At 36.2% G+C, this 18,586-nt stretch overlaps 1 protein-coding gene, 1 long non-coding RNA gene and 1 pseudogene across 15 annotated transcripts in view; all 3 read left to right on the forward strand.

Moving 5' to 3' along the window:
- MAP9 (microtubule associated protein 9) overlaps positions 1–12,843 on the forward strand; it is a 40,521-nt gene extending 27,678 nt beyond the window's left edge. For 13 of the 14 annotated variants that reach the window (XM_051819926.3, XM_051819924.3, XM_051819927.3 and 10 more), the window contains one exon: positions 8,810–12,843. In XM_051819926.3, coding sequence (XP_051675886.3) covers positions 8,810–8,932 — 123 coding nt within the window. In that variant the 3' untranslated portion in view covers positions 8,933–12,843. The remainder of the gene's footprint in view (positions 1–8,809) is intronic. The other variant, XR_016211832.1, reaches the window with a different exon arrangement.
- LOC138843473 (ATP-binding cassette sub-family E member 1-like) overlaps positions 1–18,586 on the forward strand; it is a 1,090,710-nt pseudogene that overhangs the window by 591,229 nt on the left and 480,895 nt on the right.
- On the forward strand, positions 14,061–18,244 carry LOC149124980 (uncharacterized). The gene is made up of 3 exons (XR_016211833.1): positions 14,061–14,271; positions 15,986–16,210; positions 17,878–18,244. It is a non-coding gene; the product is annotated as an uncharacterized LOC149124980 (long non-coding RNA).

Here is an 18,586-nt window from a genome sequence, read left to right on the forward strand (position 1 = left end):
ACTGTCAATTCATAGACTTTAAACATTTTTCTATTAGTTGTTGGTCTTTTTCTTATTGATTTCTAGAAGCATTTTATGTAAATTAGCTTATTTCTGGGAGGAGTTACAGATATTTTTTCCCTGCTATATTACTATTTGCCAACTTTATAGTATTTTATTCCATGAAGAGTTTAGTTTTATATTTAGGTCTCAAGTTCAGTCTTGTCTTTTGATTTCTGATATTCAAGCATAGTTTAAAAATCCTTCTCAGTAAGTTGAAGTTAAACAAATTTCTCTTGTTTTTCAAATAATATGACTTTATTATCTTATCTTTTTAACATTTGTTCTGTTTAGAATTTATCCTAATATGTGATAGGGAATATAAAACTTTATTTCTTCAAATTCATCTTTTACCCACTAAATATTTTCAGGGCTATCTATTGACTTTCTATCTCATTGGTCAAATTTCACTATATATATATTCCAATACCATACTGTTTCATTGTTATTTTTATATGGCTAAATATTGTGGCAAATTTCTCTTCATAGCTCTGTTTCAGAATTTCTGCCTATTGTTTATTTTTTAAAATGAACTTTAGAATCAAAAGTATCTAGAATGACACCAAAATGAGCTATTTGATGGTAGGATTAATGTACAAAATGTACAAGACCAAAACTTTACAATGCTCTTGAAGGATGCAGTTGAAAACTTCAGAAAACAAAACAGAACAACTCTTTTTTTAAATTAATTAATTAATTAATTTTTAAGGAATACAAATTTCATGTGTACAACCTTAGGAAGAGTTATTCTTCCCGCCATACCCGCCTCCCACCCACACTCCCGCCCTCCTCTCCTTCCCTTTGCCCTTCCCAGTCCCATTCTCCATCAAGATTCATTTTCAGTTAACTTTGTACACGGAAAACCAGCTCTACATTAAGTAAAGATTTCAGCAAAATTGCACACACACACAAACCTGTTTGAGAATAAGTATCACATTTAACTTTCATAATATTACAACTCATTGAGGACAGAAGTCCTGCATAGGGAGTTAGTGCACAGTGACTCCTGTCATTAACAGTTGACACTCTTATGTATGACATCAGTGATCACCCAAGGCTCTAGACATGAGCTGCCTAGGCTCTGGAAGTCTTTTGAATCCACAAACTCAGTCAGTATTTAGACAAGGCCACAAGCCAGGTGGAAGTTCTCTCCTCCCTTCAGAGAAAAGTACATCCTTTACAAAACTGCTCTTGGACAGAAAAACTTAATCTGTCAGTGATGTTATAAAGATGTAATTACCTCTCCTTTATGTAATTTAATGTAATCCTAATAAATATACTCAGGATTTATGTTTATATGTTGACTTAAGTACTGACATTTGCTAATTCCCTACAAGAAATAGTAACAAATTAAGACAATCGAAATTGGTTCAGTAGTTTGAAAGAGAAAGGTGATGTTTCTTAGTGATTTCCTTTGGTTAAACTACTACATGGCATATGTTCTAAAAAAGCACTTATAAGTCTTATACTCACTACTAATATTATTTTGAGCAATTAATTATAAATGCTTGAGTTTTACTTTTGTTTTGACATTTTCTTGAAAATAGAATAAAGTTTCCTTAATGATTTAACCAGTTATTTTTTATTTATTATTTAAAATTTATTTATTTATTTGAAAGACAGAGACACAGAGAAGGTGAGAGAATGAGAGAGAAAACAAGAAGGAAGAGATCAAGAGAGAAGGAAAGATCAAGAGAGATCCTCTATCTGCTGGTTCCATTCCTAAATGGCTGCTAGGGCCAGGCTGAAGCCAGAAGACAGGAGCTTCCACTGAGTCTCCCACGTGGGTGCAGGGGCCCATCTTCCGCTGCCCTCACAGGTGTATTATCAGGGAGCTGGATAGGAGGAGGAGCAGCCATGACTCAAACTGGCACCCACATGGGATGCTGACACTGCAGACGGAGGCTAAACCTTCTACACCACAGCACCGGCCTCACTTTTTATTATAGTATTTTTTATACTTCTTTATTTTTTAAAAAAGGTTTAAGATAAACAAATTTCATGCAATTCTTATATATAGATTTGAGAGCATAGTGATACTTCCCAACCAACTCTCCCACTCATTCTCTTACCCTTCTTCCTCCTTGCTGTCTTATTCCCTCTCTTAATTTTTACAATGACCTACTTTCAGTTTACCTTATACTGAAAAGATTAACTCTACACTAAGTGAAGAATTCAACAAATAGTAAAAAGAAAAAAAATACTGTTGCTCAATAGAAGAGACAAGGGCTGTAAACAGTCATCAAGTCTCAAAATGTCAATTTTACTTGTATATATTACATTTTACCATACTCTATCAGTTATCAGAGGAAACACATAGTATTTGTCTTTTTGGGACTGACTTAATTCACTAAGTACAGCTGTTTCCAGTTGGATCCATTTTATTGCAAAAGATAGGATTTCATTGTTTTTACACTTGAGTAGTATTCCATTACAAATATATATATATATATATATATATATCACATCTATAAATATATATATACATACACACCCCAAATTTTCTTTATGCAGTCATCAGTTGATGGAAATATGGATTGATTCTGTATCTTAGCTATTGTGAATTTAGCTGCAATAAACTGGGGATATAGATAACTCTTTCATATGCTAATTTCATTTCTTTTGGATAAATTCCCAGGAGTAGGATGCCAGGGTCATATGGTGTATGTATTTTCAGCTTTCTGGAATATCTCCATATTGTCTTCAAAAATGGCTGCACTAGTTTACATTCCCACCAACAGTGTATTAGGGATTTTTCTCTACATCTTCACCAGCATTTATTGTTTTTTGATTTCAGTGTGAGAGCCATTCTAACTGGGGTGAAGTGAAACTCATTGTGGTTTTGATTTGCATTTCCCTGATGATTAATGATCCTGAGCATTTTTCATTTTTTTTATTTATTATTTCTTAAATTTATTTGACAGATAGAGTTATTCAGTGAGAAAGAGAAAAAGAAAGGTCTTCCTTCTGTTGGTTCACTCCCCAAATGGCCGCTACAGCCGATGCTGTGCGGATCCGAAGCAGGAGCCAGGTGCTTCTCCCTGGTCTCCTATGCAGGTGCAGGGGCCCAAGCACTTGGGCCATCTTCCACTGTCCTCCTGGGCCACAGCAGAGAGCTGGACTGGAAGAGGAGCAACAGGGACTAGAACCTGGTGCCCATATGGGATGCTGCTGCCACAGGCGGAGGATTAACAAAGTGAGCCATGGCGCGGGCCCCAAGCATTTTTTCATGTGTCTGTTGGCCATTTGAATTTCTTTTCTTGAAAAAATGCTTATTGAAGCCCTTTGTCCATTGCTTAACTGGATTGTTTGTTTTGTTGTTGTTGAGTTTCTTGAGCTCTTTATAGATTCTGGATATTAATCCTTTATCAGCTGCCTAGCTTGCAAATAATTTCTCCCATTCTGTCAGTTCCTCTTCAGTTTGCGGAGTATTTCCTTGCAGTGTAGAAGCTTCTCAGCTTGACTTAATCCCATTTGTTATTTTAGCATTGGTTATCTTTGCTTCTGGGGTCTTTTCCAAGAAGTCTGGGCCTATATCAACGTTTTGCAAAGCAACCAGTGTTCTCTTCTAGTAATTTAATGATACCAGTTTGTAGATTTATATCTTGATCCATTTTTAGTTTTTGTATAATGTGTTAAATAGCTGTCATGTTTCTTAATTCTGTGTGCAGAGATTCAATTTTCCCAGTAGCATTCGTTGAAGAGACCTCTCTTTCTCCAGCAACTGATCTTAGCTCTTTTGTCAAAGATTAGCTGTTTGCATATGTGTGGATCCATTTCTGGCGTTTCTGTGTTGTTCCATGGGTCTATATGTCTATTCTTCTGCCAGTACCAGACTGTTTTGATTATAACTGCCCTGTAGTATGTCTTGAAATTTGGTATTTTGACACCACTGGCTTTGTTTTTGTTGTTTAAGAATGCTTTAGTAATTTGGAGTCTCTGGTGTTTCCTTATGATTTTTAGCATCGTTTTTCCTAAATATGAGGAGAATGTTGTTAGTATTTTGATTGGGATCACATTGAATCTATAAATTGCTTTTGGTAGTATGGACATTTTGATATTAATTCTTCCAATCCATGAACATGGAAGATTTTCCATTTTTTAATATCTTCTACTATTTATTTCTTTAATATTTTGTAATTTTCATTGTAGAGATCTTTTACTTCCTTGGTTAAATTTATTCCAAGGTATTTAATTTTTTTGTAACTATTGTGAATGGGATTGATCTTAGTTCTTTCTTAGCCTTTGTACACAAAGGTTATTTTTGTGTTTCGATTTTCTATCTTGCCGCCCTTCCAAACTCTTTTATGAATTCCGGTAGTCTCTCAGTGGAGTCTTTTGGTAACTCTGTGTATTGAATTATGTCATCTGCAAATAGGGATAATCTGACTTCCTGCTTTCCAGTGTGTATCCCTTTGATTTCTTTTTCTTATCTAATGGTTCTGGCTAAAACTTCCAGGACTACATTGAAAGCAGTGGTGAAAGTGGGCATCCTCGTCAGTTTCCAGATCTTAGTGGAAATGATTCCAGCTTTTCTCATTCAATATAATGCTGGCTATGGATTTGTCATAAATCGCCTTGTGTTGAGGAATGTTCCTTCTATACCCAATGCACTTAAGGTTTTCTTCATGAAAGGATGTTGGTTTCTCTGCATCTATTGAGATAATCATATGGTTTTATTCTTCAGTTTGTTAATGTGATGTATTAAGGTAATGCTGGCTTTGTAGGAGTTTGGGAGGATACTCTCCCTTTCAATTGTTTTGAATAGCTTGAGAAGAATTGGAATTAGTTCTTCTTTGAAACTCTTGTAAAATTCAACAGTGAAGCCATTTGGCCCTGGTCTTTTCTTTGTTGGGAGGCTCTTTATTACTGATTCAATCTCTGTCTTGGTTATTTGTCTGTTTAGGTTTTCTGTGTCTTCGTAACTCAATTTGGTAGATTGTATGTGTTCAAGAATTTATCATGTTCTTCTGGATTTTCAAATTTATTGGCATATAGCTGTTTGTAGTAATTCCTGATGATTCTTTTTATTTATGTGGTATCCATCATTATATCTCCTTTCTTTTTAATCTCCTAAGTTTATTAATTTGTATCTTCTCCCTCTTTTTTTGTTGTGTTTTTGTTTTTGTTTTTGTTTTTGGTTAGTTGTCCAATGGTGTATCTTTTTTTGTAAGAAACCAGCTCTTCATTTCATTAATCTTTTGTATTTTGGGGGGTGGGGAGTTTCAATTTTGTTTGTTCTCTAATTTAATTGTTTCTTAGCTTTACTACTAATATTTCAAGTATACACAGCTAAATGTTTTAGATTGCTTACTAATCTCCAGATACACAATAATTTCTTTGAAGGGAGTATATGAGAAACACTGGTTCAAAACTTAACCTACTATAATAAAAAACGTAAAAGTATGAAAGGTGGTATTTTTGAAAATATTATGAAACAGGACTATTCCTATCAAGTAAAATGTAAATTTCCCTTCTCACCCTTTTGTGAATTCAGCATACTTTCTTTCTACCTTTCTGAATCATTCCCATTGTGTACCCAAATGCATACTCTAAAATAAAGATAAGCTCTCTAAATTCCTTCCATCAAGGGTTCCACATTTTTTCTGCTTTTCCTTATCACTGTATTTTTAGAAAGCTTTGTCCATACTTTCTTGGTTCCTCATAGCCATTTCATCCTCAGCCCACTCCAGTCTTGTACATTGACTCTGCATTTAGAAAGTCGCAGGTTGCCAGGCCATTTAGGCAATCTCACGTTGCTTTTCAGTCCCCATGTCCTGGCCCTTTCAGCACTCTACACAGCTTAACATTTACCGTACTGGAAATGCTTTTCTAAATCTAGAAATACAATAAGAAATCATAAAGTGAAACATGATGAAATATAAAATCTTATGCACATCAAAATAAAAAATCAATGTAGGTGCTGGTTGGAGGGTAAATTCCTACAGCTGTTTTGGGAATAAATTGATGTTGTCAGTTAAAGTTGGTCATGTGCATGCCTTTTAAAGCACTGGTTTCACTCCTATGCATTACACATGGCCATATTTAACTCATGCATAAGAATACAAACACAGATGTTTAAAATGGCATTGTTTTGAGTGGAAAAAATGGGAACATTATACATACATGCTTCATAAAAAATGGATGAATATATTGTGATGTAGTCTTAAGCTAGAATTTTGTACATGGATGAACCAGAGCTGCATTGCCACATTGATGGATCTTAGAAATACCAGGAGGAGCCAAAGAAAAGGAAGTTGTAAAAGATTATAAAATCTTCCCTTGGAGTGCATGGGGGATTGGTTCCAGGAAAGCTTGCATCCCCTTTATAAAATGGTATATTTGCGTATAACCTATGGACATACTGTCATATACTTTAAATCTCTAGATTAGTTTTAACACTTAATGCAATGGAAATGTTGTTTAAATAGTTGTTGCACTGTAATGTTTAGAGAATAATGACATGGAAAGAACTCTGAAGATGTTCAGTACAGACACAGATTTTTTTTTTTTTCTCGGAATATTTTGTATCCACTCCTTGGATGCCGAACTCACAGATACAACAGCTGAAAAAATTATTTGTGGTTTCATAATGAATACATGTGAAATGAAATGATTCAGACTTATACTGCAATACTAAGTGTCTAATTCAGAATCTGGTTACTGCATTGGGCTGGGAAGGGAGGGAGTTGTGACGAGGGAGTGGATGCAGGGCACTCCACAAGTATTGGTCATATATCATTTCTTAAGGCAGATAGTAGGTACACAGGTTTGGGTTATATATATATTTTTTTTTAAAGATTTATTTATTTATTTGAAAGGCAGAGTTACAGAGAGACAGAGGAAGAAAGAGAGAAAGAGAAAGGTCTTCCACCTGCTGGTTCACTCCCCAAATAGCCACATAGACCAGAGCTGTGCCAATCTGAAGCCAGGTGCAAGGAGCTTCTTCCAGGTCTCCCACACAGGTGCGGGGGCCAAAGGACTTGGGCCACCTTCTGCTGCTTTCCCAGGCATAGCAGAAAGCAGGATTGGAAGTGGAGCAGCCGAGGTGGGATACCAGCCTTGCAGGCAGTGGGTTTACCTGCTACGCCACAGCGCCGGCCCTGATTATATTATTCTTAACAAAGTTTTCTGTGATTGATATATTTACTACATTTTTGTAAAACGGTGAGCAATAAAAAAGGCAATGTAGGTAAAATGATGCAAAGATGATATTTAATGAAAATATACAAATTCCTAACAGTTAAAAGCACTGGTATGCATACTTTTAGATGAGCCAGATAACTGAACAGAAAATTCAAAAAAGGGCTGGGGGGATGTTTGAAAATGTGGCCAAGCTCAACAGTAAGCAAAGAAATGTGATGCTGAATTCTCAACCATTTGAAAAATATGTGAAGTCTCTCATGTTGCAGAGGCATGTTCAAATATTGCACCCAGTCAATTTACTTCCAATAATCTGTTTTCAGAAAACCATCACTGACTTCTAAACTATTATCTTTGAATTATAGAATTAGAGATGTGCAGCAGACATTGTGGTGCAGTGGGTTACACTACTACTTGGGACACCTGCATCCATATCAGAGTGCAGGTTTGAGTCCTGGCTACCACGCTTCTGATCCAGCTTCCTGCTAACGCATGTTGGGAGGCAGCAGATGAAGACTTAAGTGCATGGGCCCCTGAGACCCATATGATAGAACTGATGGAAATTTGGATCCCTGACTTCTGTATGGACCAGTCCTGAGTACTGGGAGCATCTGGGGACTGAACCAGTAGACGGAAAATTTGCGTGTGTGTGTGTGTGTGTGTGTGTGTGTGTCTGTGCGCGCGTGCGTGCGCGCCCTCCCCTCCCCCACCACTCTTGTTTTCAAATAAACATTAAAAAAGAGGGGACCAGTGTTGTGGCACAGTAGGTTAAGCTAACAATGCTTGTGACAGTGGCATGCTATAACAGAGTACCTGTTAAGAGTCTTGGCTGCTCTGCTTCAGATCCAGTTTTCTGCTAATGTGCCTGGGAAGGTTGTGGAAGGCAGCCTAAGTACTTAGACTCCTGCCACCCATGAGGTAGAATAGGGTGGAGTGTCTAGCTCCTGGCTTTTGAAGGCCGTTTGAGAAATGAAACAGTGGATGAAAGATCAATCTCTGCTCTGCCTTTCAAATATATAAATAAGTAAATCTTTAAAAGAAAGAAAAGAACTATAGGTCTTTTTAAATTTTGTTATTTTTAATATCACCTTTAGTATTATAAAAAATAAGTGACATTAGTACTTATTGGTAGTTTACATATAAATCAGTGTATCTCCTATCCCTTTGTAGCCAATTAAAGTGGGAAATAATGTATAAATATCTATTTTAAAAAGATTTATTTATTTGAGAGGCAGAATTATAGAGAGAGACAGAGAGAGAGGTCTTCCATCCACTGGTTCACTCCCCCAAATGGCTGCCACAGCCAGAGCTGCACCAATCAAGCCAGGAGCCAGGAGCTTCTTCCAGGTCTCCCACACGGGTGCAGGGGCTCAAGTACATGGGCCATCTTCCACTGCTTTCCCAGGCCATTAGCAGGGAGCTGCATCGGAAGTGGAGCACCTGGGACTAGAACTGGCACCCATATGGGATGCTGGCACACCTGGAGGAGGCTTAACTTACTATGCCACAGTACCGGTTTCAATGTATAAATATCTTAAATTGTATTATTTTGCTCTTCAGTAAGCAAACTGATTTGAAAATAATGTTGATGTATGTATGTAAACTTAGTTTTCTATTTTCTTTTTAGGAAAAAAAAGAAAGGCAAGAAAGAATTGAACGAAAACAAAAGAAACGCCATTCCTTTCTTGAAAATGAGGCACTTCCTCCATGGAGCCCTCCAAGCAGAACTGTGATCTCAAAAGTGTTTTGATAATTCTCGTTCTCAGATATTTAGCTATTTACCAATTTGCTGATTTTAACCAGGGGCTTAAAACCATTCAATTAGTTATAGTTAGAAGAATCTATTTTAATAAGTTGCCAGACTCTTCTGCTGACAATGAAAAATATACTTAGGAATGGAATCAGTGAAAACATTTTTCAAACTGTAGATAACTGCTTCAAATGAAAAGCTAATAATCAAACTTCTTTCTATTCAAATGCATAAAGCTTTATCATGTCTTGATAATCTGGTAATTCTTAACACAGTGTGATCCATGATCACTTTAACTAAGTCTTCTGCATGTTATTTAAATTTGTTCCCAGTAATAAGGGAAATCATTGAGGTATCATCATAGAAAACACTGAATCTGTTGATGATTTTGCCTCAAGGTTTCAGTTTTTAAATGAATGTTTGCATATATTTTATCTGAAACTGATATTTAGCTCCAAGCTGTGTTTGCACTGTGCAAATTAGAACTTGGCCAACAGAGGCAATAGTTCAAGTAGAACTCTAATCAATGAAGCATTTTAAGAATTCTGCCTTATGCTTTAATATGACTGTACTTTATCTGTTCCAAGCTTACGTGACAATCATAGGCACTTTATAATGAGCTCACCTCTGAAATTTCTCTTTCTAAATTTTATCTTACTTTCCTTATTATTTAAATGATACCAATAGATACCAACGTCATGGCAGTGATACACGTAGACCTTAGTAATGGAAATTCCTCAGGAGTTCAAGGTCCTTATTGCCACAAAGAGGATTAAGGCAATGATTGTCCTCAACAATCCAGTTTTAGAACTTATATATTTAGAAGACACTTAGCTGTATGGGAAAAAATTTATGGAAAATGTTTGAAGAACTTTTATTTATTTATTTGATCTCTGCATATCCATGTATTAACTAGTCTCATACTTGACATGGAACATCTAAGTTATGACTTAATATTCATTCTCACAGGTGAGATGCTACTTTAGCCAATAGTGCAATCCAGAAATGCAAAGGTGATGGATGAGAATAAGCAGTTACTATTTATTGAGCACCTATTATATATATATGTAATTCCTGCTAGATCTTTACAAATGTTATTTCTCATCTTTATAAAAACTATTTAGATACTGTCCATTCATTTTACAGAGACTTAGGAAAACCAAATAACTTGCCATCCATCTAGCATGTGGCTGAGTTGGAGTCAGAACTGTTGAAGTCTGACTAAGGCTGCCTCCCTCCAGAATCCCTGTGCTCTTTTTCACACTACATGTAACCTCAAAAATCGTAAGTGCTTTCAAGATTTCTGAATCATAGCAACCTTACAAATCATGTATTATTACTCAGAAACTACTTTTCCCAAGAAATACATGCCTAATTGGTATTAGCGATAGTGGACCTCATTAAATCTATAAAATGAAGCAAGAATTCATAGCGTTTAAGGAGTTGCTCAAACATCTTGTATCTCGTATTGGAACGTCAGAAAGTCAGCACATCCACTACTGTGAAACGGTCACTCGGGGTTCCACACACCCATCCCTCTCCTTGCTGCAGTGCCTGTGCAAGTTCCAGAAGATGCCGAGGATCCTTCAGAGGCTGTTCAGTGCCACAGGTGAGTGTGAGATGTGTGTGAAGAAGGATGCCTTGTCACGCTGCCTCATCTAGAACACTTCCTGCAGTGGGCATGACTGCCAGCAATGCGGATTATCAGCATGGGGATTGCCGCCTCTTACTCATCGGGTGCTCTCCACAGGACCTGACACCTTGCCTACCAGAACAGAGCACTAAGTGTTTATTGTTTTGAATCAGCTCTTCAGAGCCAAAAAGATATTTGCAAATTCCAGGGAGGCAAAAAGAAATGTAAAAAAAGGTACACTACTCTGGGGAATGTGAGATCATAAATGTGTGTGTTCTGGACTTCACATTAATTATTTACTTGGGTTTTCTTACTTTCTCGTACATTATTACATTTAGTGGCTTACCATTACCTCATAGATTGTTGTGAGAATTGAATGAGATCAATTAATGTAAAGTACTAGGAACATTAGAAGGACTGCATAAATGTTCGTTTTTGACATCATTTCCTTTCAATCATGAGCCCCACATTCACTCCACTTACCTAGAATGTGAGAAGGTGAACATAACTAGGGTAACAGTGTGTATTTAGCACTAGATGATTTTCCCATATGGGAAGAAATCTTGGCCTTTCTGGTCATTATAGGCTATACAACTGAACAATAAAGTGGTGCTTTCTATCAGGGCCTTCCTAAGAAAGAAAACTAAATTTCTTCTTAGAGTTGCTTCTGATGTAGGAGGAAATGAGAAATTGAGGTGTTTGGAAAAAACCAAGTCATTTGTCTCAAATGTGAATGGTGGTTTCTGTCTTACTGTGATAAATAATATATTATTTCTTGTGAATAATATGCTAAATATCATCTGAATCAGTGAAGTCATCTCTTCTCCTGTAGCAAAAACAAAGCTGAGTTTTTGGGAAGGGAGTGAAGATACGGTACTGTATTATTGTTTACTGCCTGAGAGGCAAAGGGGAGAATCACACTTGGTAGTATTATCTAGAAAATATTTAATGTATTTAAGGGGTATACCTTTCTCATATTCCCTTAGAAATTATCAAGTATCAGTATAGATATTTATTCATTAAGTTTTCATTAATACTATTAGGGCATGTATAATTCAAATTAAGGACCCATTGAAGTTCATACTAAACTTCCCACTTACAAATAACATTGATCACTTGAATGCTAAGATTTTTAGAAGTACATAGGAATTATATGAATATTTTAAATTGCTATAAACATGTTTCCTTGGAATATTTTAATACATTTAAATATTAGAACTTCAACTTTTACATAGAATTTAAGTTTCATAATAACCAAGAAAACAGTGAAGTGAAAGAAAGTAAGAATTATTCATGGGATAATAATATTACAGTGGTTTGTAGTTACATCACTGAAAATTTTGGCTAATTCTGTATTTCAAATTGTGTTGGAACTGGTATTTTTCACTGTTGCTGAAGCAGTACCCAATACTAATTAGTGGCCCATGGTTATGTTCCTCAATGTGCAGTAACTGCACCTCAAAGAGATTTTAGTAATTTGACCAACTTGATCCAAACACTTTATTTCTAAAGTGTACAAACTGATTTCCAAAGATTTTGATTTAGCCAGTCACACAGCTGTAGGGCATCCAGAGTTAGAACTCAGGTTTCTTAGTTGGATATGTCCTCCATTCCACAACTGCTAAAATGTTCACACTAACTTTTGTACTGTGTTTTTTTTATTATTTGAGTTATGTCTTCTCATCTGTTTCCTTATTTCTCCAGTGCCCTCCCCATAACTGAGCATCAGATCAAAGCAGTTTGGATACCTACACTATCATAAGGTGTGGGAAACTGAAGTTGCTTAAGTCTTGAGTCATGATCTAAGATACAACAAAGAAAATAAGTTTCACAAAACAGGAAAAATTACATGTTGGTCAAAATCATTCCCAATTATAAACTAGCAGAGGAAACATCAATTCCCCTAATTTAATCTTGGCTCTGATTTCAGTAGTGCTTTTAAACAATATTTAAACCTACCTGCTTCCATTCTATGTAAAACAAATATGGTAAATTTTCCTAGTTTATTATACTGGCTGATAGAACAATAAAATGCTATGTAGATGTTAACTTGGAGACCTCTCTGTGTTTTTTTAATTCAAATTTCATGTGATTATGTTATTTTGAATGTTTATGCTACATTAAATTGTATTATGTTAACTTAAGTTGACAAAACTCATGGTATTGAATTTAGAATATTTTAGGAGTCATTGAGGGATATGTATTCATGTTTATGTCTGTGTTTTGATAGTATGTTTTCATGTAATGCTTAATTTATTAAAGTCAACCATTCAAGATATATTCTATTGATTGATGTCATTTATTGACTGTGTGCTAAAATTTTATCTCATGGTGTTAGAGAACTTTGTGTGACTTCTAGTTGTGGGCCAGAGATAAAATAATCATGTAATATTGATATACCTTTCATAAGAAATGGCTGAAAATTTGTATATAAAATTTTATTTTTAACTTAAATTGGATTTATAACATTTTTACACAAACTATAAAGGCTATATAATCATTAAATAAGAAAATTAAAATAAGCAGAAATCACCCATGATCCCATTACCCAAAGATAATTATGGTTAAAATTATTTTTTACTCTTCCGATTTTTAGTTTCTAATACCTTTTCCCCATAGCTGAAATTATACTGAAAATGAAAAAAAGGATAGTTCCTTCCACCTCTGTCTCTCTTTCTTTTGTGACCTGTGTATATGTACATACAAGTGTTAATGCATCCATAATATAGAAATGCAAATATTAACACATGCATACAATCAAAATAGTCTTTTATTGTTTGAATTGAATGATCAAACTATGTATCTGATAATAAGATTTTTCCACAGAACAATTTATCATGAGATAGATCCATACTAATATAACTTCCTAGACATTTTTGGTACTACAGGAACAATTTATTCAACCTGTTAATGGACACTGTTTTTCTTAACAAATGTTTGCTTTGGAAAATAATATGATACAGTCATTATCCTCACCAATATGGGTGACCTCATTAAATCTCCAAGATAGAATAGGATTTAAAATACTTAAGGAGTTATTCACATATCTTTAATTAAGTAATAGAGTGCCAGAAAACTCAGTAGGTTATACAGCAGGCTTTGAGATACCCACTAAAGAGGTTTTACACACAGGATTAACCTTGTCGCAGTGTATTTCGAAGATAATAAAGATGCCATGGGTCTTCCTGCAAGACCATATCAGTGCTGTAGATAAAAAATTTCATATGTAATACTAGAACCAGTTTTATGCTGCTAGAACTAGGAGACAAAATGAGTACTGCTGAATGGATACAGAGCTTCAGTTTTGTTAGATAGGAGATAATTCTGGAGACAGTGGCATAACATTGTGAAAATGCATAACTTACTGAATTGTTCACTTAAAGTGGTTGAGAAGATAGATTTTATGTACATTTTACTTCAATTTTAAAAAGGTGTCCCCAAATGCTTACTTTTTCATACACAGGAGTGATAATAGAAAACTTCTCCCTGTTACAGAATGCCGCTTTTGGTCTGACTGGACCAATCTGCTCATTCCATGGCAGTCCAGTTACAGTTGCTAGAATATGAGATGTTACTGGGCTTAAAAAACAACTGAAAGCTAAGGAAGAACGGAACAATTCCAAAAATCTTCTAATAACTCTCTGCCTTTCAGATATTTTTCTTAAATATTCTTGCTCAATTTTTGCAATAAGCTTTAGTGTTCCTGGTAAGTATTTAATGCATAAAATACATTTACGTTTTTTGCACAATCACAGTAACCATGCACTATAATAAAATCTGTTGGATTGACACAGTGTGAAACATATCTTTCTAGAGGCTGACTAATTTTGTTATATTTTTGTTATGTGTGGCTATTTAACTTTTAAAAATAACTAACCCCATGGTGTTCATGGATCAGCTGGGAGAAAAGTCGGTTGTGATCCCACCATCCCAGACATACACAGGTTACCTTATTCTCAAGTTTCCTTACCCTTGGATAACTGTTACTGCAAACCTTATCTTTGTAAGTACATGTTTCTCTCACTTGAATAACCTCATGAGGTCAGGAAATCTTATACATTTTGATAATTCTATTATTCTTTTGTTTATTTTTACTTGAAACACAGTGACAGGGAGAGACAGAGACAGATCCCTCATCTGCTGATCTACTCCAACAGCTGGGGCTGGACAAGGCTTAAGGCAGAAGCCAGGAAATCCATCCAGGTCTCCTGTGTGGGTACCATGAACCCGAGCACTTGGGCCATCATACGTTACCTTCTCAGGCACATTAGCAAGAACCTGGATGGGAAGTGGAAGAACCAAGACTAGGGCTGGCCCTCTGAAGCAGTGTCTTAACCTGCCGCACCATAACATATGCCCAATTTTATACATTTTGACATTTCTACTTTATCATTGGATTCTGGATAAATATTGTATGGCTGATAAAAGAGCAAGTTACAAACAGAATATAAAATAGTGCATGAGTGTTTATAATGAATACATACATATTTGAACAAGGATTCTAAACTGATGAAGATATACAAATTTTAAAATATTAAAATGTTACAAATTACAAGTATTATAATGGTTACAAATAGGTTGAAACTTTCGGATATGACATCTCTTTTTCAGTCCTAATAAAAACAAAGAAAAATGGGGAAAAATGGCTTGTGTGTGCATGCAAGTGTATATCTTTGCAATAAGTTGGGAAAGAAAACAAGTCCAAATATATTCCCATATATTCTCATATTTACAGTTAAGTAGATAAAGCCTGATCCAAATAATTCTTTCTTTGGTGTCTCAATACTTTCTTCTTGTGAAAATATTAAACAATAACAGGAAAAAAGAAAGAGGAAAATCCCAAGACTCACTGGCTTATTCAGCATAAAGGATGAATCCTAGACAGAGTGATCTTTTGACTAGAGTTGAAACTTGGCTATATCCAAGAGTGGAAGCCACATTCTGCAGCTATGCCTCAACCCTGGCCAATGCACTGCATAGTTGCTGTGTGACTGGTTCTGTTTATCTTATCACTGGATCTAGAGCTAAGAGCTATGCCTCTGAAGCTCGTGATGCTTTTCACGTATTCTTACCACTCATCCTTCAGCCACAGGAAAAAGAATGTCATCAACCTGACTATTGTATTTAGTAATATATCATTTAAAAACATTATTTAAAAACAAATGGAATGTTTTCTAGGCCTACCAAGTTCTTTCAAGGTGCACTGGATAAAACAGATAAAAATTTAAATGATTTCTTTCAAAAATCACTGTGATGAGTAGACCATAAACTATATCCTATTCCAACATTAATAGATTTTATAAAATATGAAATATATTCTACATCCTTTTAACAAAAAAAACATTTGCCAGAGGTGAACCTGTTAGTAGTACTCAGTAGTTTAACATGTTTTGAAGATTGTTTTTTTTTTTTTCAATTAGGTTATATGAAGCTATCTTCCAAAAAAGAAATGCCCTACATCGCAACTTAAAGTTCTTGATAAAATACATGTAAAGGATGTAGTGAGATATTATACTGGCAATGGTATAAAGAAACCTGCAATATGTTGAATAATTGCTAATACAGGTAAATGAGCACTGAGTTTGGAGGCAGAAGTTCTGCCCTGGATCTTGGCACCTCTCCTGGGCAAGTCTAGAGGTCTTTAGGTAAGACACCTAACCTACCCAAATGTCAATTTCTTTATTTATACAAAAAAGGTGAGATATTATTTGCCTATTTCAAATGATGAGCTAGGGAGATAATGTTAATAGTGCTATATGAAAGTAATAATAACTTTTTAAAGATTTATTTATTTGAGAGGCAGAGTTACAGACAGAGAGAGGTAGAGAAAGAGAGTGAGATCTTCCATCCTCTGGTTCACTCCCCAAATGGCCATAATGGCTGGTACTGGGTCAACACAAAGCCAGGAGCCAGGAGTTTCTTCCAGGTCCCCAACGTGGGTGCAGGGACCCAAGCAGTTGGGTCATCTTCCACTGCTTTCCCAGGCCATACCAGAGAGCTGGATTGAAGAGGAGCAGCTGGGACACAAACTGGTACCCATATGGGATGCTGGCACTCCAAGTAGAGGCTTAATGTCAGTCCCAGAAATGTATTGTTTATATAAAACCCAAATTATGAAATGTGTGTTGTTTTGATCAACGATATACACTAATAACTGTAAAGACAGACTAATCCCCAAAGAAAAAAAACAATCAAAAGTTATGATCACAGACAATAAGACAATATTAAAATTTGAATTTACATTTTAATGTGGCAGGAAAGTACAACAGAATCATAAAAAAATTCTACCTTAGAATATATTAGAGGTTGGCACTGTGGAGCAGCAGGTAGTCACCAGTTGGGGATCGCCTCTCAGCCTTTGGGCTAAGATCAAGTGTCACCAACTGGGATGCCCAGATTCCACATTGGGGTGCCTGCGATGCAGTCCCACCTTTGCTTCTGATCCAGCTTCTTGCTAACGTGTACCCTGGGGGGCAGCAGACTGCGGCACAAATACTTGGGTCACTGCCACCCATGTGGGAAAATCAGATGGAATTCCTGGCTCCTGCCCTTGCTATGACCCAGTCAGTCTCTGACTCTCTCTCTCTCTAGCTCAATGTTTTCCAAATAAATGGATATTTTCTTAAAAGAGAACAATAAAAGCTACAAATATAATTCCAATCTCTCTTTTGATTATTTTTTCTTTTACTTAATCAATGAGCTTATCTTAGATAAATCAAGAGTTTGTCAGCAGTCAAAGGAAAAAGTCTCATTTTATAGAAAAAAACGTAATACAGAGCTGCTTGAGTCAAAGTCACCTGCTGCCTCCCAGGAAGTACATTGGCAGGAAGCTGGAACTGGAAGCAGAGCCAGGACCCAAACCCAGGCACTGTGGATGTGAAGGCAGGCATTTCAACTGCCAGCTGAAGCGTTCTGCCAAACATATGCCAGTTTCTTATTTTCTTCCATAGTCTTTAAACTTTTTGTGGTGTCTTTTACTCTTTATTTAAAATTATTACGCGTTGATGTAGAATTTAAATTATTAGCATGAATTTAATAATCATCTTTATACTCTGCAATGGTAGTTTAAATGCAAATACAAGAGCCTTTAACTCACGCTAAAATTACACAATTTGTACTTCTTTTTCCATATATGCATTTTGTTCTCAATAAATGCATAGAAATGGTGCACAAAACTTGCTCAATTCATTTTTTTCATGCCCTCATATGTGCACATTCCACCAACGCTATGCTTTCGGCTTCCTGATGAATAGGGAAGGAAAAAAAGGGAACAGGACTGTGAGTAACCCTCTATTTCCCTCTCCTTCCATAGTGTAAGTGGAGCCCAACACTGGAAGGACCATCAATCAGAAGGACAGGGTAAGACTGCGTGGTTGTTTGTGTTTGCTAGAATGCCACCACCAGGAAGATGCTAACTGGGACACTTCCTTCCATATCTGATTTCCTGAGTTCCAACCCTGGCTCCACTCCTGATTTAGGCTTCTTGCTGATATGCACACTAGGAGGTGGTAGGGTCCCAGCCACCCAGGTGAAAGACTTGATTGAGTTTTCCTTGGCCTGGCCCAGCCCTGGCATTGCAGACGTTTGGAGAATGAACCTGTGTATGGGAGCACCCCCCACCCACTTTCTGTTTCTCTATGTGTTTCTCAAATAATAAATAAAAACATACATTTAAATAGAATTGCACTGTTGGGACCGGTGCTGTGACATAGCTCATTAAGCCTCTGCCTGTGGCACTGACATCCTAAAAGGCCTGGGAAAGCTGTGTGGCCCCTGCACCCACATGGGGAACCTGGAGGAAGCTCCCAGCTCCAGCCGTTGCAGCCATCTGAAGAGTGAACCAGAAGATGGAAGACCTCTCTCTGTCTCTCTCTCTCTCTGTCTATAACTCTGCCTCTCAAATAAACGAATACATATTTAAAAAAAAAAATGCCATTGTCTTCTTTTACATTCAAAACAAAAGAACTCTGTTTCCAGGCAAGGGTCTCTCCAAACCATACCAGATTTTGAGAACAGGCAAA

This window comes from Oryctolagus cuniculus, chromosome 8, assembly GCF_051225735.1.
Source record: "Oryctolagus cuniculus isolate XC-2025 breed Fujian yellow rabbit chromosome 8, ASM5122573v1, whole genome shotgun sequence".
Lineage (NCBI taxonomy): Eukaryota > Metazoa > Chordata > Mammalia > Lagomorpha > Leporidae > Oryctolagus > Oryctolagus cuniculus.